Source organism: Rhinatrema bivittatum, chromosome 2, assembly GCF_901001135.1.
Source record: "Rhinatrema bivittatum chromosome 2, aRhiBiv1.1, whole genome shotgun sequence".
Taxonomy (NCBI): Eukaryota; Metazoa; Chordata; class Amphibia; order Gymnophiona; family Rhinatrematidae; genus Rhinatrema; species Rhinatrema bivittatum.
In genome coordinates, this window is record NC_042616.1 from 89,345,646 (window position 1) to 89,370,896 (window position 25,251).

Sequence of the window (25,251 nt, forward strand, 5' to 3'; positions counted from 1 at the left end):
AATGGCCTGGTTTAGTGGTCCACGTTCGACAGAGTAATTAATCTTGAAATCAGTCAAATCATTGCTAAGATTAAGGCTGCCACTCACCAACGTGACCCAATTCCAGCCAGTTCCTTGAAATAAGTACACTGTCTTATCATCCAATAATCACGACCTTAATTATTCATTCTCTCTCAGAAGGTATTGTACCACATGGGTTAAATCAAGCTGTAATAAAGCCGATTCATAAAGATAAAACTGGCAGAATTGATGATTGGGACAACTATCGTTCAATCTACAATTTGTCTTTTCTGTCAAAAGTACTTGAAAAATCAGTATTATCCCAACTTGTAAATCATCTGAAGACCAAGATATTTTCTTCCCAAATCAATTTGAATTTAGGAAACATCGTTCAACTGAGACACTACTCCTCTCATTAACGGACTCTGACCTATGAGGGTTTGATGCAGATAAATCTTATTTTCATGTGTCAAACGGTGGTCCACGGTACCTTTGACACCGTGGACCATACCTTGTTGTGCTATCAGTTGAGCAACATTGGGATCAAAGGCAGTGTTTCCAAATGGTTCTCTTCTTTTCTGTTGAATAGAACATTCCAAGTCAAACTGGGTAATCACATATCTGATACCTTCCAAATTGATACCAGTGTCCCTCAAGGCTCAGCACTCTCAGCAACACTATTCAATATTTATATGCTCCCACTGTGCAAATTACTGGTGGATTTAGGAATTACATTCTTCCTGTATGCTGATGACATATAGTTCTATATTCCATTCTCCAAATCACTTGAAACCACTGAATCGACACTTAAACCTATATGAAAGCAATACAGCAGGAACTATCACAACTAAAACTAACATTAAATCCTAAAAAGACTGAAATCATTTGCTTAAGTAGAAGCTCTCCAATAGCTAAACCACTGACTCTAGACCTGGGTAATTTTCAAGTTACTCCCTCGATCAAATACGGGATTTAGGTATCCAGCTAGAAGAGAACCGCACGATGAAAAAGCACATTAATAAATTAATCAATACAGGTTACGCCAAGTTGAATATATTATTTATTTATTTTATTTATTTATTTTTAACTTTTCTATACCGACGTTCCTGTATGGAATACATATCACATTGGTTTACAATGTAACTGCAACATTCGCTCGGGAGCGATACAGTGAACCAGGGGAGTCAAATTAACAGAGGCGAAGGGGACTACTAACTATACATTTAAACCATCTATTCATATAATAACAGATATAAACTAGAACCGATACTGATTAGGCAAGTAGAGAAACAAATTGCTAGCTTGCGAGAGAGATACGGTGGGAGGGGAGAGGAGAGATTGAAGCAGGGGGATTGTCTAAAACTTAGAATACAGATCAAAACTTTAAATAAATGTCTGAGAAGAAGACAGAGGGTATTGCAGTAGTCCGATTAAGAGATGAAGGTATATTAGGTGTCCGAAAAAGCTTGGTTGAAAAACCATGTTTTAAGTTTTTTTTTTTAACGTAGATGGGCACGGTTCTTGTCGGAGGTCTGGTGGCAGCGCATTCCAATGGTGGGGTCCTGCTGACGATAAGGCGCGTTTCCTTAGAGATGTTTTCGCTTGCGGGGCATAAAAAGTATCTTTGTAAGCACTTCTTATTGGTCTGGAAGAGGAGTGGGGTCTTAGATAAGATGGGGGGGGTTGGGAGAGGTAAGATTGTACTTAATTCTGTGAATAATTGTGAGGGCTTTAAAGAGAATCCGGAATTTAATGGGCAGCCAATGAAGTAACTGGAGGGTAGGGGTGATGTGGTCCCTTTTTTTGGTGCTGGTGAGAATCCTAGCTGCCGAATTCTGAACATTCTGAAGGGGTTTGATGGTGGTCGCCGGGAGCCCTAGTAGAAGGGAGTTGCAGTAGTCGAGTTTCGACAGGATGATGGCTTGCAGAACCATTCTGAAGTTGTGGAAATGGAGCAGTGGTTTAAGTTTCTTAAGGACCTGCAATTTGTAGAAGCAATCCTTTGTGGTGGAGTTGACAAATTTCTTTAGGTTAAGCTGGTTGTCCAAAATAACACCTAGGTCTCTGACAGATGGAGAGTGATTGATGTTAAAGTTGGCTAATTGGGAGGATAAAGGAGAGGAAGGATGAGAGTTGATGTTTTCCTGAGAGATGAGTAGAATTTCCGTCTTGTTGTGGTTGAGGATCAGGTTGAGGCTGGAGAGGAGGTGGGTAATTGATTGCAGGCAGTTGTTCCAATGGTTAATGGTTTTTTGTAGCGATTCTGAGATTGGGATATTTGGATGTCATCCGCGTAAATATAATGAGTTAGTTGGAGCTTTGTAAGAAGGTGGCAGAGAGGAAGAAGGTAGATGTTGAAGAGGGTTGGTGATAGCGAGGATCCTTGGGGGACTTACATCGATTGAAACCTTTATTAAATTTTGAAGACTTCTGAACTGTATTGCAAACTCTAATTTTCTCAAGCCTAGACTACTGTAACTCCTTATTTCTTGGCCTTCCCGCATGCCTCTTAAAACCATTACAAATACTACAAAATGCCTCAGTAAGACTTTTGTTAGGAACTAGGAAATTTGATCACATTACACCCTCACTGATATCACTGCATTGGCTGCCAGTACAATCCCAAATCTATTTTAAAGTATTATCATTAATATTCAAACTCATCCATTCTAGTAACACCGATATGATAGGCATGACATTACAACCATACACGCCATAGTGAACACTAAGATTTCAAAATAAAGAACTACTGACTGCCCCCACAATACGGAGTACACCCCCTGATGCATTTAAGAGATCATGTGTTTTCCATAGTGGGACCAAAACTTTGGAACTCCCTACCTGAGATATTATGTTTGATTTCAGACTGAAAGAGATCTAAATGTGAGCTAAAAACTTTGCTATTCAAAAATGCATACAACCTAACTTAAAACATCAGAAAGTAGAGAACTACAGTAACAGGAGGGCAAGAGATACTAATTGATACATGAGGAACAAATTTAACGTAAGATTGTATAAACTCAATGTTCTGACTAATATGTGAAATTTGTTATTTTTTTTATTTATCTTTATACTTCATGCCATATGTCCTAATTCTTTAGTTGCAGAGCACATAGAGTATATTATACCCCTCTACCAACAATAATACACAGCGTATACATGTAGGGGCATCATTAATCTAATACATTGTATATTCAATATATACTATCCCATACATACAAAAAAATGTACAATTTTTTTTATTTCCTTATACATATCAGCACTTAAATATATGACAAATACACAAATTAAACTGTTTGTACAATATTCACAGATATCATATATATCATCATATTGCACATATGGACATATCAAAAAGTATAGAAAACATTTTTATTTTATTTCAAATTACTTATAATCACCTCAAAACTCATACACCAATCATTCATACATCATACACATTTAAAACCATCATCTAAAATACCACTAAACATTTCCTGTCAACACTCCTTCATTCTCCTTGAGACAGAAAAAAATCCCAATCCCAACAAGGACCCTTGTTTCACCCCACCCAGACTTCTTCAGGGGATATGTTTCTGCATCATTCCCACAAGATCGCTGGAACAGTATCTTCCATAGAACCGGTTCACCCCAGTCCACTCTGTACTTCCCACATATACTTCAACCACCGTCCCGTGCAATCTACAAAATGTTATGATGCTCACAACCTCATCATGACCATATCATTCTTCTGTTCTCATAATCCCACTTTTATCAGTACAAGATAACATATACATATCCTTATTCTGCCAAAACGATCCTACAAGTAGTTCAGCACTCAATAATCATGGCCACCGCCGTTCACAAAGATATCTCTCTAACATCTTCTAAAGACGTCAGACTTCATTTCCTGTCAACACTCCTTTATTCTCCCAGAGATACTCTTCAGCCATGAATGGCACTTAATTCTCATGGACAGTTCTAGGCTAGGTTTTTCATATCAGTGTAAGTTCCCTTATTTTTCTATTGACCTCATGATGCACCAGTTCTGGTGCTCTAGTTCAGCATTGGTGGAGGGTGTGTTGTCTAACCGTCAAGTGGTTTATTCAGTTTGCTTTTTTTGTTTGATGCCTGCCTGTGGCTTAAGTTAGTGCTCCCTTAACAGCCAGATTTGCTCTGTCGCACCCCACGATCGGTGGGTGCTTATCCTGGAGGGATGACCTTGATGTCTTGGGCTGCTTCTTCGGTGAGGCTATGACCCTCCTCATCCCAGCAGAAGCTCCTAGAATTTGAGAGCTTTAGTTTGACCAATAGACATCCGTGTCAGAGTATTGAGGGACTTAGGAGCTGCATTCAGGTGATGACTATTTCCACCCTCCCTCTTCCCCGTTTCCAGACACCAGAAAAGATTAATAGACATCAACTTTGTGTTGATGCACAGAGCTTGAAGAAGGGACATTCTGGAAGCAACCATGAATCCCTCCCTCTCCCACCTATCCCCAAGCGGTTTTTTGTGGGCAGGAGAGCTCATCCTCACCACAGTAATGGGAATTGCATCAGTCGTCCAAGGCCAAAATAATTGATTCATCTCTGGTGCCCAGGAAGACAGGGCCTTCCCTCCTGTCTCCTAGTCTGTGCTAGCAACAACAGTCTCAGAGAGCTGGACTGAAAGCTCCAGAAGCCTTGGAGCATAGGAGCAGAGTAGCCATGTACAGCCATCGACGTCTGTGTTGATGCAGACTGACATCCAGTTTCTTCTGTTGCTACCACATTGATTTGATGCGGAAGCACCAATGTGGATCGACACTGGGTGCTAGGACACTGATAGGAATTTATGTCAGGCACCAGATCACCGATGCATCTTTCCGCATCAGTGGAGGAAGCTCCCCAAATGTGCAGATGTTCCAGTTGGGCCCTATAAGCATCTGAGCCCTCTCTGGGGCAATGCCTGCTAGCCAGTTGAGATCCCGATCTCCATCTTGTTACACCTGTCAATTTCAGACAGGCTAATCAATGGGGGTTGGGCTGTGATTAGGAGGGACCTATCTCCTCCAAAGGAAAAGAGAATGTTTCTTTCAGGAGATCTTTCCTTTGGTGACTTTGTAAAGAGAATGACAGATGCCATTCCATTTGTCTTAGCAAAGGAGGACCAGTTTGGGCATCCATGAGATCCTCCAGGAAAACCCACATAATTTGTGATTGTTGATTTCTGCTTGCAAGAAGGCCAAAAGGTTTAGGAACTACTGTACCCTGAGCAGTCTTGGAAGGAAAGTGCTTCCATAGTCTCCTGTCAACTCTTCAGATACGAGTACATCTGTAAAGTCGCTAGTATTGAGGTGCTGGAATGAAGAAATGACATGGTCTGCTCAAACTACAATGTTTTGAATACCATGATATAGATAAAATCTCTTTGGAGATAGGGTCAAGGAAGCAGTGGCAAAGTGATAAGGCCTCTCTGCATCCTCTCCATGGCTGCTGCAGCACACCATCCACAGCATGGGGCTTGCGGGTGGAGCACTGAAGAGGGAGGAGATACTCCCACGCCCTCCAATCACACCCCTCTTTGTCAGCAGGCAAGGTCCTCGCTCTTACCTTGGTAGCAGAGGGCCCAAAAAGACACAGCCTGCAGCCAACCTGGTGGGGGTCTTTGACAAGGATTGGGGACTGCATAGCCCAAATTCAAATGTCTGTATCAGAGAATCTTCTGGTTGAGGATGGAGCTGAGGTTTTCAGTAAACAATTAGCCTGGAGTGTCCTCAGACACTAATGTCCCCAGCATAATCCCAGAGGAGAGTACACCTGTTCAGAACTCCTCCAAATCACCTGCTGAGAAGCACTTTGGCAGAGCTTCACTTTCTCTTAGAGGCCCATGGGTCAAACCCGATTTATTGGGGTAAGAGGACAGGTCTCTTCTGCAGGTATTCCTGGTAAGTGTATGAAGAAACTCAGACCCATCCTTGACCTGAAGGCACAAAGGTTTCACTCGGCACTGTTTCCTTTTCTAGGAAAAGAGGGTTGGCTGTGCTCCCTTAACATCAGGGACCCTTACAGCCACCTACAGATCTTCCAGCTTTCAGGAAGTATGTTAGCTTTGCAATAGGAAAACACACTTCCAATATCGAATGCTGCCTTTTGGTCTCATGTCAGCACTCTGCATGCTTACAAAATGCTTTGTAGTACGTTTTTCCTATCTTGACGATTGCTCAAGAGCACTTTGCAAGGAGGTGCTCTTGAGAATTAATCAGCAAGACTATCCAGGAGTGGGATTGTTAGAGTTTGTTATTAATTAGTCCAATTGCCAGTGGAGCCCATTGCCTCAATAGACATGTTGGCACCTCTGAAACTTCACAAAATTCCTGTAAAAACAACATCACCATGGTACACTGACTCACTAAAAACATTTAAGTGTAAATTGCGCAATCTAGAACATAGAGGGTGTGAAAACCCTTTACCAGTACGAAAACAGGCTTACTATATTCATTTACAGAAATACAAAAAAGAAATAATAAAAGCCAAAAAAGCATTCTACACAATCAAAATCAAGAGTACAAATGGAAACCCCAGAGCACTATTTGCCATTGTGAAAAGTCTAACAACAATACAAGAAACCTCACTCTTCATTGTATCTGACGATCTATGTAACAACATAGCTACCTAATTTGAAAAGAAAATTGAAATTTCCTAGCGTGTAACAGATGGACTCAGGACTAATGGGTATAGTGTACTCCTGATAGCAGTTGGAGACGGATCAGATTTCAATCTGACGTCAGCCCCTAGTACATATACCCCTGCAGGAAGTGCAGCTCTCCAGTATGTTCCGTCTCCATAGCAGTTAGGGACTATTTGCACGCTCTCACAGCATTAGAACCAATTCAACGAAGAAAACCCAAATTTTGAAGAAAAACCTAACTCTGAAGCCCTGCTCTCCTGCGGTGATACCCTCGGGTCCCTCCCCCAGTTGAGATTTCCCGAGGTGATTTCCGTGGTCCCTTGGAGGTAAGCCTCAGTCCGGCAGCCGATTCACAGCAAGGACCTAGCCCCCGATCCCGGGCACGGCTGAGAGGCAGCGGGTGCACCCTCGAGCCCGGCGGTGAATGTATTTACCCTCTCTCCCCGCAGCCGGAGACCGCCCGGAACGAAACCAGGAAGCACCGAAGGCAAGATAAGGAAGAAATCTTCAGCGTTGACTCCGGTCTCTGAGATTCGAGGAGTTGCACAGGTCGCCGGCCGGGACCAGTGCCGCCGGGTTGATCCGCCCTAGCAAGGCCAGGCCCCAGTTAGTTCCAAGGGTCTACCCACGTGGAGACCCTCCGAGGTGGTCGCCATATTGCCCACGTGGTCGCCGTCACCATCTTGGCCCTATTCGCCGCTCCGCTTGTCGACCCGAGCGCGCAAGTCTAGCTAGGCGCATAAATTACATGTGCGCATAAAGTTACACACACATAATCCTTGTGTGCATAAAGTTACACGCACAAGGGCCGTGCGCATAAGATATACGTGCGTCGCATGCCTACCGGGCTAAGCGCATAACCACAACTTGGGCGCACAACTGCGCGCACAACCCACACGCACATCTTAGACGCGCCGGAGCGCATAAAGGTTTACGCGCCGATAGCCATGCCACCACCGGAAATGGAGATAAAGGCTCAAGGCCTCTGCCCAGCATGCCATATCAGAGCCGCACAAAGCGAGGAGGCCAACACTCTGTGCGCTCAGTGTGAGGAGGCCCTGGGAGATCCAGCCCAGGGCCAGTCCCATCCAGGGCCGAGTAATAGCTCCTCAATGGGTACCCCGGACCTAGCAAATCCCAGCGGGACACCCCTGCAGACGGGAACCCCCAGGGACTCAATGCCCCTTAGCTTGGATCCAGCATCTATCTCATGGGTGGAGTTCTTCAAAGGGCTACACACCTTTGTTCACATGCAAACGGAACCTCTGGCTGATCAGCAACATCTTCCGCCAGAAGACCTTTAGGCCCCAGGGACCTCAAGGCCTAGACAAAGGTTTCCACCACCCAGAAGCCCCACCTATGAGGACACAGACAACTCTGAAGAGGAAGCAGAGCCCCTAGAAGAGGGGGAACTCCCCCCGGGGACAGAGCCTCACCAAACCATGAGACGCTTCTTCACCAAGGATGAGCTCCCTGACCTGGTCACCCCCAGCCTGAAGGAGCTCGCTATCCCGGGCACAGGTGCTTCGGGGGAGCCTAAGCCAAATCCCCTGCTAGAGGGCCTCAGCCAGACCTCCCGCCATTTCCTCTGTTACAAGCCGTCCAGCAGCTAATTGACCTAGAATGGAGTGCTCCATTCAAAGGGGGACGAGCTATGGCGGCCATGTACCCCCTGGACCCGGCGGCCAAAGACCTGCTGACATGCCCAAGAGTGGATGCCATGGTCTGCGCGGTCTCGAAGCGCACTACTATCCCAGTGAAGGGAGGAGCAGCGTTCAAAGATGCTCATGACCGGTGTCTGGAATCCATCCTTAAACAGTCTTTTGACGTAGTCGCTATGTTCCTACAAATAGCAGCCTGCTGCACTGTAGTGACATGTGCCTGTTTATCTCGGACCAGGAGCAACACCCCTGGAGAGGCCATGGAACCAGCAGTATCATTCCTTGCGGATGCTGCTTCCGATCTGGTGCACACGGTGGCCAGAGGAGTGTCATCTGCGGTAGCTGCCAGGAGACAACTCTGGCTCCGAAGCTGGTTGGTCGACTCATCTTCCAAAATTCGCCTCATAAGGATGCCCTTCAAAGGATCCCTCCTGTTCAGCAGCAAGCTAGAGAAACAAATGGCTAACAAATGGCTAACAAATGGGGCGAGTCCCCATTGCCACGCCTACCGGAGGACAGGATTAAGAGAAACCAGTGACCCTTCCCCCGGTCCTCCAGGGGCAGAAGTTCACAGCGCTTCAATCCATACAGAAGCAACTATCAAGCGCCACGCCCTACAGGCAGGAACCAGTCCTTTCAGAACAAGCACAACAAGAGGGGAACCAGCTCAGGTACAGGCCCCAGCCATACCTCACAATGAGATTCAGCTGACCCATCCAAGGGAAGAAGCCATAGGGGGCAGACTAGCCCTATTCTACCACAGATGGGTTGAGATAACTTCGGACAAGTGGGTCCTAGCCATCATTTGGGAGGGGTACTACCTAGATTTTCTGCAAACCCCTCCGGACAAGTTTGTGGAGTCCCCCTGCCACAACTTCTCCAAGAGGGCGGCAGTGGAAGCTACACTGACCAGACTACTGGCCCTCGAGGCCATAACCCCAGTGCCTCCACAAGAAATAAATACTGGGCATTATTCCATTTATTTTATCATCCCCAAGAAAGAGGGGACGTTCAAGCCCATCCTGGACCTCAAAGTCAACCGCCACCTGAGGATCCCCTGCTTCTGCATGGAAACCCTATGCTTCGTAATAAGGGCGATACAACCTGGAGAGTTTCTCACATCCCTGGATCTTTCGGAGGCCTACCTACACATCACAATTCATCAGGAACACCAGCGCTATCTACGCTTCAAAATCCTGGACCGTCATTGCCAGTTCCGGGCATTGCCCTTTGGGTTAGCCACAGCACCCCGGACGTTCACCAAGATCATAGTGGTGGTGGCAGCAACACTGAGGAAGGAAGGAGTCCTTGTACATCCTTACCTAGACGATTGGCTGATCAGGGCAAAATCCCCAGAGGAAAGCCACCAAGCAACCAACAGAGTCAAAACTCTACTGGAGAGACTAGGATGGGTGGTCAACACAAACAAAAGTTGTCTACAGCCCTCACAGTCTCTAGAATACCTAGGAGTCCGATTCGACACCAAAGAAGACAAGGTCAGCCTGACTCCCACAAGGAGATCAAATCTGTGGAACCGGTTACAAATCCTGGTGAGCGAACCTCGTCCCACAGCATGGGATTACCTGCAAATCCTCGATCTGATGGCATCCACCCTGGAAGTAGTGCCATGGGCGCGAGCTCACATGAGACCCCTGCAGCACTCACTTCTATCATGATGGACTCCACTGTCCCAGAACTACGCCGTACGTCTATCACTCCCGGGCAGAGTTAGGACGCAGCTACGGTAGTGGCTGCAGGTCAGCCACCTGAGCCGGGGAACAAGGCTATCTTCCCCAACCTGAACCCTGCTCACCACAGATGCCAGCCTACGAGGATGGGGAGCACACTGCGAGGAGTTAACCGCCCAAGGGCAGTGGAACGCAGAAGAGTCGGGTTGGAACATCAATCGCCTAGAAGCACGGGCAGTCAGACTAGCCTGTCTACGATTCGCTCACAGACTTTGAGACAAAGCGGTCAGTGTAATGTCGGACAACGCCATGACAGTGGCCTACATCAACCGGCAGGGGGGAACCAGAAGCCAACAGGTGTCTCTGGAAATAGACCCCCTAATGGCGTGAGCGGAAGTAAACCTCCAGGAGATCTCAGCCATCCACGTCACCGGGAAAGACAACATCAGGGCGGACTACCTCAGCAGGGAAAGTCTAGACCCAGGAGAATGGAAGCTGTCGTCCGCAGCGTTCTAAATGATAGTGAACCGGTGGGGGACACCAGACATGGACCTTCTGGCAAAGCGGTCCAACGCCAAAGTGCCCAGGTACTTCAGCCGCAGGCAGGAACCTCAGTCCCAGGGGATCGATGCCCTGGTACAGACCTGACCACAGGGGACCCTATTATAAGCCTTCCCGCCGTGGCTCCTATTGGGCGCAATCATTCACAAGATACAGCTACACAGGAGACTAGTACTTCTGGTGGCCCTGGACTGGCCAAGAAGACCGTGGTACGCAGACATGAGAAGACTACTGGCAGGGAACCCCCTACTACTGCCCCCACACAGAGACCTGCTTCAACAAGAACCGATCCTCCACGAGGATCCAGCTCAATTCTCTCTTATGGCCTGGCCATTGAGAGGGCTCGCCTGAGAAAGAGCGGATACTCGGGGGATGTAATCGACACCCTACTCCAAGCACAAGTTCTCCACATCTTTAACGTACATAAGGATTTGGAGAGTATTTGAAGCCTGGTGCGAAGACCACGACATCAAGCCACTCTCAATTAAAGTTCCCGTGATCTTGGAATTCTTACAGAACAGGCTACAGAAGGGGCTGTCACTCAACTCCATCAAGGTACAGGTGGCCGCATTGTCATGCTACAGCTCCAAGAGCGAGGGCAACAGCATAGCTTCTCACCCGTATGTGTCACGCTTCCTGAAAGGAGTAAAACACATCCGCCCACCACTAAAGTGGCCGGTACCTCTTTGGAATCTCAACCTGGTCCTGGATTTCCTAGCCACCCAGCATGGGGAATTTAGCTCTTACAGCCAGGATATTGAAGGGGTAATAATACAACCCCTCTCTCTGTCTAGCATTGTGTCTAATATTCTTCTGGCTTCCAAGAATGATTTCAAAAGGGAATCCTGTGTTTTGGAGTGAGAGGAAGACCCTAGCTCCTTCCTTCTGTTTCACTCCTACATCTCTCTGAATCAGGTATGAAATCCAGCTCAGTAAGGCTGGCACTTGTCAGCATGATCTAGAAAGTAAATCCATCTCTATACCACCCTTTATCCAGTTATGCAGGCTGACTCAGTTGACATCTCCTATCAAGCTATGTGCTGTGTATTGGGACCTCAGTGTGGTACTTACACAATTGATAAATGTACCTTTTAAGCCACTAGGTTCTTGTGAGCAGAAGTAGCTGACCTGAAAGGTCATAGTTTTAGTGGCGATCATTTCAGCATGCAGAGTCAGTGAGCTACAGGCCCTAGAAACTTATCCACTTTATATAAAGATTTTCACAATGCAATGGTTCCTAAGTTTCTGCCAGTGGTTGTGTTAGAGTCCACAATCTAGATTGTCATCATTAGGACAGATTTGTACTTTGTATCTATGTTTCATTAAATAGGTGGTCAATACTTACATGGTAGTCACCATATAGGAAGAAGGAATGTTATAAAAATCTTTTGTGTGTGTGTGTAAGTGTGTGAACTTAACTTAAAAGCAGTTGCCCATTTTCATGATTTACTGGAAAAAAAAAAAAAAGATGTAGTAGGACAAGCATTCTCTGTGGCCATGGGAAATACCAGAACCCTCTAATGTAAATAATTGAAAAGTCATCTCCTGAAGCAGCGGGAGTCTTTCATTCAGTGCCTCACCATCAGTGGCAACCACTGTCTGAACACAATAATGTACTGTAAAATTCAAATTCATCTCACATTAATATGACATGGTACTTTCTTGGCAAACAGCTCTCTGTGACCCACGGGTTCAGCAGTGCACAGTCCATGCAACCTGTTAGATTTGGTTTCGTAGGAGGCAATGAAATGTATCCTGACAAGTTGGGAGTGTCATCATTGCTTATGTGTGATTTGGCTGCCTGGGAGCCAGAAGACCATACAATTGAGAATAGGTAAAGTTCATTTCTTCAGCTCACAGTATTTCAAAGACGCTTAAGTGCCAAAGTTGCACAAAAGGAAGTATTAATAATTCACTTCAAAATATTTCTGTCCTCTGTCTTAAACCCTCTGGAGATACTTTTAAGGCCATTCATGTGCCATCACTGCAGGTCCTCAGAAGGTTCTGCCTGGGAGAAGTTCTCATTTTATTGATTTCAGCAGAATGTGAAAATATAATTTTGATGATTCAAAGTAAAGCCATAACATCTGTCAATAAAGACTGAAGGCAGGCAGGCAATTGTACTTCAGAGTCTTATTCTTCCCTTCCTTCAGCTGAAAATGTTCCTAAAATGTGTAGTTTTTTCCACTGAGTGATACTCTTTCTTTGATTTTTCAGAGAGCTAAGGCCTGTATAATAAGAGATTCTCACATTTTGTGCTTTACTGCAGAAATCTTTAAATGGAGGGTGTTCCCAAAAGTGTAAAAACCGTGTTGTGTGTTTTCCCTTCTGTCTGCTGTTCATAGGCCCTTATGCTGGCCATGGGTTACCATGAAAAGGGCCGAGCATTCCTCAAAAGGAAAGACTATACGGTGGCATTGCCATTCTTACTGGATGCTGACGAACATTTCTGGTAAGAGCTGGCTAAATCTTTAGCTATTTCTCTGAAATTTTGAAATCCGTGGGATGGTGCGACATTGAAAAAGAACTTTACTTTTCTGTGACTGATCATTTTTACAGTTTTTAAATGGATTGCCATTGCCTTTGTCTCAAAACAGTAAAGGAAGATTTGACTAACATATAAATTAGGAAAATCCTAAAGAACAACTACAGTTCAGGAAAATTGCACAAGCCCTAGCTTTAGAAACCATTATGAAGGTGATATTCAGTGGGCCAGTGAGCAGGCAGGTTGCCCAGGTAAACATATCTGGATAAGTGTTCTGTTGAATATTCCTAGCTGAAGTTACCTGTGTAACTTGAGGGCATCTATTTTTCTGACTAGACTTATAAGAACATAAGAAATTGCCATGCTGCGTCAGACCAAGGGTCCATCAAGCCCAGCATCCTGTTTCCAACAGTGGCCAAACCAGGCCACAAGAACCTGACAAATACCCAAACACTAAGAAAATCCCTTGCTACTGATGCCAGTAATAGCAGAGGCCATTCCCTAAGTCAACTTGATTAATAGCCGTTAATGGACTTCTCCAAGAACTTATCCAAATCTTTTTTAAACCCAGCTTCACTAACTGCACTAACCACATCCTCCAGCAACAAATTCCAGAGCTTAATTGTGCATTGAGTGAAAAAGAATTTTCTCTGATTAGTCTTAAAAGTGCTACTTGCTAACTTCATGGAATGCCCCCTAGCCCTTCTATTATCCTAAAGTGTAAATAACCGATTCACATCTACTCGTTCAAGACCTCTCTTGATTTTAAAGACCTCTATCATATCCCCCCCTCAGCCGTCTCTTCTCCAAGCTGAACAGCCCTAACCTCTTTAGCCTTTCCTCATAGGGGAGCTGTTCCATCCCGTTTATCATTTTGATCACCTTCTCTGTTCCTTCTCCAGTGCAACTATATCTTTTTTGAGATGCGGTGACCAGAACTATACACAATACTCAAGGTGCGGTCTCACCATGGAGTGATATAGAGGCATTATGACATTTTCCGTTCTATTAACCATTCCCTTCCTAATAATTCCAAACATTCTCTTTGCTTTTTGACTGCTGCAGCACACAGCCAATGATTTCAATGTATTATCCACTATGATGCCTAGATCACTCTCCTGGGTGGTAGCTCCTAATATGGAACCCAACATTGTGTAACTACTGCATGGGTTATTTTTCCCTATATGCATCACCTTGCACTTGTCCATTTGGATGCCCAATCTTTTAGTCTCACAAGGTCCTCCTACAATTTATCACAATCCGCTTGTGATTTAACTACTATGAATAATTTTGTATCATCTGCACTCGTTGTATTCCTTTCCAGATCATTTATATATATATTGAAAAGCACTGGTCCAAGTACAGATCCCTGAGTCACTCCACTGTTTACCTTTTTCCACTGAGAAAATTGACCATTTAATCCTACTCTCTGTTTCCTGTCTTTTAACCAGTTTGTAATCCACGAAAGGATATTGCTTCCTATCCCATGACTTTTTAGTTTTCTTAAAAGCCTCTCATGAGGGACTTTGTCAAATGCCTTCTGAAAATCCAAATACACTACATCTACCAGTTCACCTTTATCCACATGTTTATTAACCCCTTCAAAAAAATGAAGCAGATTTGTGAGGCAAGACTTCCCTTGGGTAAATCCATGCTGACTGTGTTCCATTAAACCTTGTCTTTCTATATGCTCTGTGATTTTGATCTATAGAATAGTTTCCATGATTTTTCCCGGCACTGAAGTCAGGCACACTGATCTATAGTTTCCTGGATTGTCCCTGGAGCCCTTTTTAAATATTGGGGTTACATTGGCCACCCTCCAGTCTTCAGCTAACTAGCGAGAAAGCACTGAATATCAGCATTCTCGTGCTAAAGATTTTAGCCCCTGCTCCCAGAACCCCCCTCTCCCCCCGTGCTATTTCTTTTTACCTGGCTAAAGTTTAGCTGAGGAGAAGGGAGAAATATTTTGAATTTGTTTTTTCTGGGTAACTCGATAAGTTACCCATACAAATCATTTGAATATCAACCTGTATGTTGTTAAGGACCATTGTGTTTCTGTCCTGACAATGTCCTGGTATAGCAACTTTCTCACATTTATATGTTGTGCCTCTAAAAATTAAAACTGTGCGCGCCTCATTTTGTATTATAGTCATGGCACCTCCAAACTTCACTGTTTGTGGCTTGTTGGGCTGCCATATTTCACCTTTGTTTTCCATGTTCTGCAGACCTCTTGTATCTTGGTCACAAGAGGTCTGCACTTGTTTAATACCTTTTCATGGAAACAAGTTACTAATGGTTTTAGAATAATACTTGCAAAATCTAGGTGCATACATACAGCAATTTCTGAGATAGAAAACCTGACTACCAAGCTAGCTATTATACGATAACTTTGAAAAAGGAGGGGCAATCTAATTTTATCCAGTTGCAATTAAGTAAACTTACAGGGAGATATGTCAGTCAGTGGAAGAACAGGTTTGACTTGCAAGTCCCAGAAATTCTCCTCTCTCACTACCATGCTGTACTATGCCCCTTTCTTTTACATTTGTCGGGGCTTTCTGTCTCTTCTGTGTCCCTCACATTTCACCTCATCTTATCCTCTGTTGGGATGTACATTCTATGTTTGTATGCTGGCATCCTCCATGCAGACCAGAAGCTTTCTGCTTCCTATTGATGCACACAGTATAAAATAATACAAGTGTCCATCTGGGCACTACTGCTGTGAATACTGTATAAGTCACTCCATTCCTTGTTCATTCCCACAAAGACAATTCTGTAGAGAAACTCAGAGGTGGGGCTGTACGGTGGCACTCTGCTTCACCTGCACTTCACTGTTTAGTGTTCAGGACACACTGCTGAAACCTTCACAGCTTTATTCTCTGTACATTTTCTTTATGGTTACGGTCACATAGTACACATACAACCATGACGGCGTACCATGTTTAAGAGGCACACATCATGATGTCTATTCAGAGACACAGATCATGGTGTCTATTTAAAGCTACAGCATTTATAAGATATTACAGACAGCAGCAGAATGTTAGTGTGAAGACTTTTTAAAGCCAGAAGTCAAAACGTAGCACATTAAGAACAGGATGATATATTTAAAAAACTGAATTTTAACATGAGTTAGGATATAAATCACCAATCATTCAACAGAATGTTTTTTATTCATTTGTTCAAAATACTTTTCTTGTATCAATTTGGGTTATTCCTCACAAGTAATACTGTGGTGGTAATAATTCTGCTTGCTTGTTATTACGTGTGATGTATGTTTATATATTTCCATTTTACTCCTTTATTTATTGATCTATAATGTTATACTTCAAATACCTGCAGAATTTAAGAGGAAATGCTAATTTGGGCCCTGATGTAATAAGACACAAGTAAAAAATGGGTGCTAAAAAAGAGTTAACTCCGCTTGCAGTAAGCTAATGTTATGCCAGTGCATCTGGAGTAAAAAAAAAAAAAAAGCATGTTAACCTTAAAATATGTGCTCAAAAGTATGCTTTGTGAGCACAAAACATGTGTGCATGAAAGTTGTGTTTCTAAACGTTAGGAGTACAAAACATGTTCTCTGTGCATAAAACATGATTTGTGCACAAATCCCAAGTACAGAATACGTGCACCACAAACTCCAAGCTCAGTCCCATAGACTTAACACTGGCCCCAGAAATGACCAAGAGTTACATTTCCAGCTTTAAGAAAACAGGAGTTAAGCCTACACACCTCTCTGCATTGGGCAGTAATCAAAAGGATATAATGCAGTTGTAGTCGGTCCAGAGAGTGGCTACTAAAATGGTCTGTGATCTTCGTTCTAAAGCATATGGGGATAGACTTAAAAATCTAAACATGTACACCCAGGAGGAAAGGCGAGATAAGGGAAATATGCTAAGAGACATTTAAATATCTCAAAAGGTTTCCATGCACAGGAGGTGATCCTTTTTCAATGGAAAGGAGGCTCTAGAATGAGGAATCATGAGTTGAGGCTGAAAGGGGGTAGACTCAGGAGTAGTCCTAGGAAATATTTCTTTGTGGGCCTCCCAGTGGAGATGATTGAGACAAAAACAGTATCTGAATTCAAAAAAGCATGGGAGATACACAGGGGATCTCTGAGGGAGTGATGGGAATTGTAAAGCTAAATTAATTGGGTGATTGAGAAGACTAGAAGGGCCATACAGTCTTTTTCTGCCATTATGTTTCTAACATGGGATTTGCATGGAGAAGCACAAATTTGTGTGCATAATTATCTTTGAGCACCCACTTTGTGTGAGCCAAACTCCATGTTAAATCAAGAGCGAAGTTGTGGGCACAAAAATACTTGCACAATCCCGCAGTGATGTGCACACAGCGGAGCGCACCTTACTACAATAGGGCCTTGGATTGCAACATAAATACATTTTTCCCAGACAGAGCCACTAGATGGCTCTTCATTCTTATTGTAGCAATCTCACAGCCTCTCAAAATTGTATTTAAAACTACTGTTATAAGTGCAAGATACATTACATCCTGCAGTCAGTGAGGTATTTGTGTTATAGTAAAAAATGATCCTATCACCACTAAAGGAATATATCAGCTACCCAGGAATCTAGCATGGTGTTCATTGAACTTCATGCTATCCAGTTGTGAACTGAAGAGTTTGCTTTTCATAATTGGGTAGCCAGAGAGCTTTTCTTAGAGTAGTACTAATCTGATTGATACTTGGGCATTTATAGACAAATCATACCCTGCTTTGGGAAGTTTGTAGCTGCCATTTGATGATGTCCTCTGAATCTCTAGTATTTTGCTTCTATTAGTCCTTCATTTTGCCCGACCTATCATCAGTTTCAGCTCCTGAGAAGCGACAGAGTCATTTTAGTTTCCCATGAAATCAGCAGAGCTCCAGCAACCTTTCCGAGCATATTTCCAGCCTCACGATGAAGCTGGTGGAAGAGATACATTTTTCCAGTGCTTTTAATTTAGCTTGTGGTGCATGGAAATAGAACGTGGAAGCGAACCATGAAAACTGTAAAAGCCCTTATGTACTAACTCACCAAACACCCATTTTCCTATTTGAAGTATTACTAAAAAAGAAAAAAAATAAAGGAAAAACAAAGCAAAAAAAGTTCCTATGTAACTCTAGAAAAATGTTCTTTTTTTCATAGTGCACTGTTTGAAGTAATGATAATGTCAAAGAAAGCTTTCAATTCTTGAACCTGTCATGGCCCAAGCATTTCATTTTCTGTTACTCTGGTTTTGGGCTTTCTGCTGATGCTAAAGAGGTATGTCATTGGGCGCTTTGCCACCTTTTGCAGCAAGTGTGGAGCAGAGCTGCTCAATTCTGTGGATAATTATGCCGTGCTGCAGCTGGACATCGTGTGGTGCTACTTTCGGCTGGAAGAGCTGGACTGCCTGGACGATGCAGGAAAGAAGTTAGACACTGCCCAAAAATGCTTCAAGAAATGCTATGGAGAAAATCAGGAACGACTGGTCCATATAAAAGTAAGCTTGTGGGAACTGTTGTAAGACCGCTGCGCTCTATGGCTGCCTGTTAAATCTATAAATGCACAAGGCACAAGTGGTGAACATCCCTAAATATCCCTTTAAAATGTTTTAATTTTTTTTATTTTATATATAAAAACTCTTTTTTTTTTTATTTTTAGCAATAATGGAGAGGTAATACTCATAACACTGCAAATAGGCAGAAATGAATTACCACCATATTTCTGGTGTCCTTCAGCCAATCATTGTGCTATCACCCAATAACCTACCAATTTCTATTTGTACTCAAGTTTTATTTTATCCAGTTTCACCAGTATGGTTTAAAAACCTCTTATAACAACTTTTATATAGCTCTCAGATTTCCATTCGCAATTGGCAAAACATTCCTTGTTGTTCATTACCCCAAAGAAAATTTTTACGTATTTTTCAATTCCCAAAAAGAAGCCCTTTGTTTCACCCTGTAAGCTTCCTCAGGGGTTGTTATTCAATGACTTGTTCCTTCAATTTCAAAGGGCATAAGTGTGAACAAAGTACTTATCTCAACTGTCTGCATTCATTCCAATGAGACCAATGAACTTTTTTAAAAAATCCCATTGTTTGATGAATTTTTCTTTGTCACTGCTTTATATACATGAAAACATCCAGCTATTGTCTGATCCAGCTGGACTCCAAATGTTTTTATCTCATCTGTCCTGATGATTACCCGACAGACTTTGCAACTCCATGAATAACGCCAAAAGGTTTTCTTTGGGGTAGTGAATATCAGGGAATATTTTGCTAATTGAGAATATGCTTTGCCAATTGAGAATGGAAATCTGAGAGCTACATAAAAATTGTTATAAGAGGTTTTTTAAACCATATTGATGAAATTGGATAAAAGAAAATTGGGGTAAAAATAAAAATTGATAGGTTAATGGATGGTAGTACAATGATTTGGATAGAGGACATTAGAAATATGGTGATGATTCCTTTCTGCATAATTTCAGTGCTATGATATGAGAATTACCACTCCATTATTGATTTAAAAAAATTTCTTAACTTAGTAATGACAGCAGAAAAAGACCAAAATGGTCCATCTAGTCTGCCCAGCTTTTTAAGGGATATTTAGGGTTGTTCACCACTTGTGCATTTATTTAAGGCTTTTATTTATTTATTTATTTAAGGCTTTTCTATACCGAATTTCTTGATGCAGATCAAATCAACTCGGTTTACATCGAACAAAGATTTTAACAATAACATAGCCAATAAACATATTACAAGAGGCAGATATTGGCGGAGTCAAAAATTTACATTATAACAAGGGTGAGCAACTCGGGATTGGAAAAAGAGAGGGGGAAAACAAGAGTATAGAACAACAGGATACTTTATACATGAGTGAGGGTGGCTAGAATAGCCAATCTCTAAGGATACTTTTTAAGATTAAGACATCTATGTGATTTAATGAGTGATTATGTGGAGCGTAACGAGAACAGAACATTAAAATATCAGTGATGTAAATTTGGTCTAGGCGCACGGAAAGGCTCGGCCGAACAGCCATGTTTTGAGTTTCTTTTTAAAGGTCTGAAGGCAGGTTTCCTGTCGGAGGTCAGAGGGCAAGGCATTCCAAATGGAGGGGCCTGCTGTTGAGAAAGCCCGCTCTCTGAAATTTAATCTGTGTACCATTTTATTCGGGGGAACGTATAGTGATCCCTTATAAGCATCCCTTGTCGGTCTGATCGTAGTGTGTAGTTTGAGCGGTTGTATCAGGTCAAGAGGGGTCTGATGGTATATGCATTTGTGGATAATTGTGAGTGATTTGTGGAGTATTCTGAAGTTGACTGGGAGCCAGTGTAGAACTTTTAAAATAGGTGTGATGTGCTCTCTCCAATTGGTGTTAGTTAGTATTCTTGCTGCTGCATTTTGAAGCAATTGGAGGGGTTTTGTAATAGCAGCGGGCAGACCTTGCAGTATAGAATTGCAATAATCGACCTTGGAGAAAAGGATGGCTTGGAGAACAGTTCTAAAGTCATGGTGGTATAGTAGGGGTTTAAGTTTTTTGAGCACCTGTAATTTATAAAAGCACTCCTTGGTAGTATGGCTTACAAATTTCTTTAAGCTCAAGTGACTATCAATGATGACTCCGAGGTCTCTAGTGTGTGAAGTTTGGATATTAGCGCACATCTGTTGTTGGGGATGACTGATTTCTGGAGTGATAAGCAAAAGTTCTGTCTTGGTGGTGTTAAGCACCAGGTTGAGATCTGTAAGGTGGAGGTTGATAGTTTGTAAGTGAGAATCCCATAACTTGATTGCGGAGTCCAAGGAGCCAGTGATGGGGATCAGAATTTGAACGTCATCTGCGTAAATGTAGAACTTCAATTTTAATGTTGTGAGAAGATGGCAGAGGGGGAGGAGGTAGATGTTAAACAAAGTAGGAGATAAAGAGGAGCCCTGGGGGACTCCGAATGGAGAATTGGTGTGGGGAGATTCCTTGTTATTGATTTTAACCTTATAGCCTCTGTTACTTAGGAATGAGTTAAACCAACTGAGGGCGGCTCCTGTGATTCCTATATCTGATAGACGGTTTAGTAAACAGGCGTGGTTTACAGTATCAAACTGTATTATTCTCAGTGGTGCATTTTGGTGCCCTTGATTAATTTGCCTGTTAAAGCTTTCAAATTATGTACCAGTTGTTGTTGAAACTAGATCCCTTCTCATAAAATTCAGACTCATTCTCATGCATCTTAATGGGGATGCCAAATCTATGACTTATATGAAAGACTTTAATCTAGGGCATCAACTGGCACCTCTCAACAATTGCCAAATATTTGTCCTGTTGTATAATTATAGGTCCAGTGGCAATTTTTAAGCAAGTGGATACATGTTTGTTTTTTTTACTGCTATTCAGATCACCATGAATAAAGTTAATCAATACTTATCCCAACACTCTTACTCAGATAACTCTGAATATCACTGCCCTCTGTATACGTATGGCATGCTTACTATCTAAAAGAAGGAACTTACCATCTGAGCAGTAGATGGATCCAGAAGAGGAATAAAGGAAACTGTATTTGCAAGTTTGCCTGGCTGTTTGATTGTGTTTGAGCTATCTGGCAGCAGTTCAGGACAAGACATAGAGCAGCATCTTGTCAAACCAAATACTGATGATGAAATAAATAGGCAGGCTTGGTTGATCAGTCCATATCAACTGAAAAGAAGGTTGTTAATACAAACAAAAAACACACTTTGAAATGTCTGTATACCAATGCCAGAAGTCTAAGAAGTTAGATAGGAGAGTTAGAATGTATAGCAGTGAATGATGAGATTGACATAATTGGCATCTCAGAGACCTGGTGGAAGGAGGATAACCAATGGGACAGTGCTATATTAGGGTACAAATTATACCGCAATGATAGGGAGGATCAACTTGGTGGGGGTGTAGCCCTTTATTTCTGGGAGGGTATAGAGATCAACAGGGTAAAGATCATACAAGAGACTAAATGCTCAGTAGAATCTATATGGGTTGAAAACCTATGTGTTTTGGGTAAGAGTACAGTGATAGGAGTACACTACCGTCCACCTGGCCAAAATGATCAAACAAATGATGAAATGCTAAGAGAGATCAGGGAAGCTACCAATTTGGCAGTGCAGTAATAATAAGAGATTTCAATTACTCCAATATTGACTGGGTAAATGTAACATCAGGACATGCTATAGACAAAATTCCTGGATGGAATAAACGACTGCTTCATGGAGCAATTAGTTCAGGAACCAATGAGAGAGGGAGCTGTTTTAGATTTAATTCTTAATGGAATGCAGGATTTGGTGAGAAAGGTAACGGTGGTGGGACCACTTTGCAATAGTGAACATAACATGATCAAATCTGAACTGAATAGAAGGGGGACAATATGTAAATCTTCAGCTCTAAAACTAAATTTTGTTTGTATTAACACATTTTCAAAATTTGCAGACTATACAAAATTATTCAGAGTAGCAGATTGTGATACATTACAGGAGGACCTTGCAAGACTGGAAGATTGGGCATCCAAATGGCAGATGAAATTTAATGTGGACAAGTGCAAGGTGATGCACATAGGGAAAAATAACCCTTGCTGTAGTTACACGATGTTAGGTTCCATATTAGGAGCTACCACTCAGGAAAAAGATCTAGGCATCATAGTGGATAATACTTTAAAATCGTCGGCTCAGTGTGCTGCAGCAGTCAAAAAAGCAAACAGAATGTTAGAAATTATTAGGAAGGGAATGGTTAATAAAACGGAAAATGTGATAATGCCTCTGTATCGATCCATGGTGAGATCGCACCTTGAATACTGTGTCAATTATGGTCAACGCATCTCAAAAAAGATATAGTTGCGATGGAGAAGGTACAGAGAAGGGCAACCAAAATGATAAAGGGGATGGAACAGCTCCCCTATGAGGAAAGGCTGAAGAGGTTAGGGCTGTTCAGCTTGGAGAAGAGACGGCTGAGGGGGGATATGATAGAGGTCTTTTAGATGATGAGAGTCTTGAACGTGTAAATGTGAATCTGTTATTTACACTATTGAATAATAGAAGGACTAGGGGGCATTCCATGAAGTTAGCAAGTAGCACATTTAAAACTAATCAGAGAAAATTCTTTTTCACTCAACGCACAATTAAGCTCTGGAATTTGTTGCCAGAGTATGTGGTTAGTGCAGTTAGTGTAGCTGGGTACAAAAAAGTTTTGGATAAGTTCTTGGAGGAGAAGTCCATTAACTGCTATTAATCAAGTTTACTAAGGGGCAGATTTTCAAAGGCTATGCGCGTAACCCAAGAAAATCTGCCCCACGCACGCTGAGCCTATTTTGCATAGGATCGGTGGCGCGTGCAAGCCCCGGGACGTACGTATGTCCTGTGGCTTTCGAAAATGGGTAGATCGGGGGTGGGGCCATGGGCGTTGTGGCGTTCTGGGCAGGGCCGGGGCTCAGCGGCCGTGCCGAAGGTTTGTGTACCGGCAGCTGGCCGGCAGGCGTAACTCCATCAAATAAAGTAGGGGGGGGATTTAGGTAGGACCGGGGGTAGGTTAGATAGGGGAAGGGAGGGAAAGGTGGGGGGGATCCAAAAAAAATTCCTTCCCCCTTGGAGGGGAAAGCCATCAGGGCTCCCCTTGGGCTCAGCATGCGAAGGTGCACAAGTGTGCACCCCCTTGCGCGTGCCGACCCCGGATTTTATAACATGCGTGCGGCTGCCCGCGCATGTTATAAAATCGGCCGTAGATTTGTGTGCATCGGGTTGCGCGCACAAATCTACGCCCGCGCATAAGTTTTAAAATCTGGCCCTTAGAGAATAGCCACTGCTATTAATTGCATCAATAGCATGGGATCTTCTTATGGGCAGATTTTCAAAGGGGTACGTGCGTAAGATACGCACGTACCCCCCGAAATCCTGCCCCAACCTCCTCCTGCGCGTGGCGAGCCTATGTTGAATAGGTTCGGCGGCGTGGACAAGCCCCAGGATGCGTGTCACGGCGGCACGTCATTCGGGGGCGGGACCGGGGGCGTTTCAGCGGCGAGGCCAAGGCCTCCGACACCGCTCCCGGGCCGGGGAATCACACGCAAGTTACGCCTGCCTCAAGCAGGCGCAACGTTTCTAACAAAGGTAGGGGGGTTTAGATAGGGCTGGGGGGTAGGTTAGGTAGGGGAAAGGAGGGGAAGGTGCGGGGGGTGGAAGGAAAGTTCCCTCCGAGGCCGCTCCGATTTCGGAGCGGCCTCGGAGGGAACGGAGGCAGGCTGTGCGGCTCGGCGCGCACAGGCTGCCAATTTTGGGCAGTCTTGCACGCGTCGACCCCGGATTTTAAAGGATACGCGCGGCTACCCGCGTATCTATTAAAATCCAGCGTACTTTTGTTTGCGCCTGGTGAGCGAACAAAAGAACGCGCAGGCGTACTTTAATAAAATCTACCCCTTAGTGTATGGGTAATTGCCAGGTTCTTGTGGCCTGGTTTGGCCTCTGTTGGAAACAGGATGCTGGGCTTGATGGACCCTTGGTCTGACCCAGCATGGCAATTTCTTATGTTCTTAAGATGTGCCACTATCAGATTGCAAAGTGTTTTTAAGTCATTTGGATGAAAGATGCTCTTTATAGATACATTTCTGCAGTAGAGATCTATCTATAAATATACAGATGATATTTTCTGGTGCAGAAAATCCAGCATGGCTTTAATTGTAAATGTTTTGACCTAGTAATATCATATCAAAGACATTTTTTAATTATTATTTTTCTTTAAAATATTCCAGGGAAGCTATGGAAGAGAGAAGGTATTATTTCTAAGGCTTTACCTGCTTCAGGGAATATTGCATTTTCACAACGGTCGAGCAAAAGAATCCATGGATTATCTTTCAAAGGTAAGACTCTGTTGTTTCACCCCAGCAGAATATTTTTCTGTCACTCTCCTGCGGATTAATGAATGCGTGCCAGATCTGAATGCCTTTTCCTTCCAGTTTATTATTTCTTTGTTGCTGTTATTTGTAGGCGAATAGTTTATACAAGGAGCTCTTCATAGATCCTGCAAAAGTGGAGAGTTTGCTACAGCTGGGGTTCTTCCCTCAGGAAGCACGGCTGAGTCTGAGAGCTTGCGATGGGAATGTAGAGTATGCTGCCAGTCACATTGCCAACACGAGAGAGGTACTCACTGGGCTCTACTCTTTGCTAAGTATTTCTGATTTTTAAAAAAGATCTTTGGCTTTTTAAATCTGCTTTGAATTTGGTGTGCTT

At 43.3% G+C, this 25,251-nt stretch overlaps 1 protein-coding gene across 1 annotated transcript in view; it reads left to right on the forward strand.

Moving 5' to 3' along the window:
* NUB1 (negative regulator of ubiquitin like proteins 1) overlaps window positions 1-25,251 on the forward strand; it is a 118,004-nt gene that overhangs the window by 62,976 nt on the left and 29,777 nt on the right. The window contains exons 8-11 of the mRNA XM_029588424.1: window positions 12,905-13,011; window positions 18,336-18,522; window positions 24,774-24,881; window positions 25,009-25,161. Of these exons, the coding sequence (XP_029444284.1) occupies window positions 12,905-13,011; window positions 18,336-18,522; window positions 24,774-24,881; window positions 25,009-25,161 (555 nt within the window). The remainder of the gene's footprint in view (window positions 1-12,904; window positions 13,012-18,335; window positions 18,523-24,773; window positions 24,882-25,008; window positions 25,162-25,251) is intronic.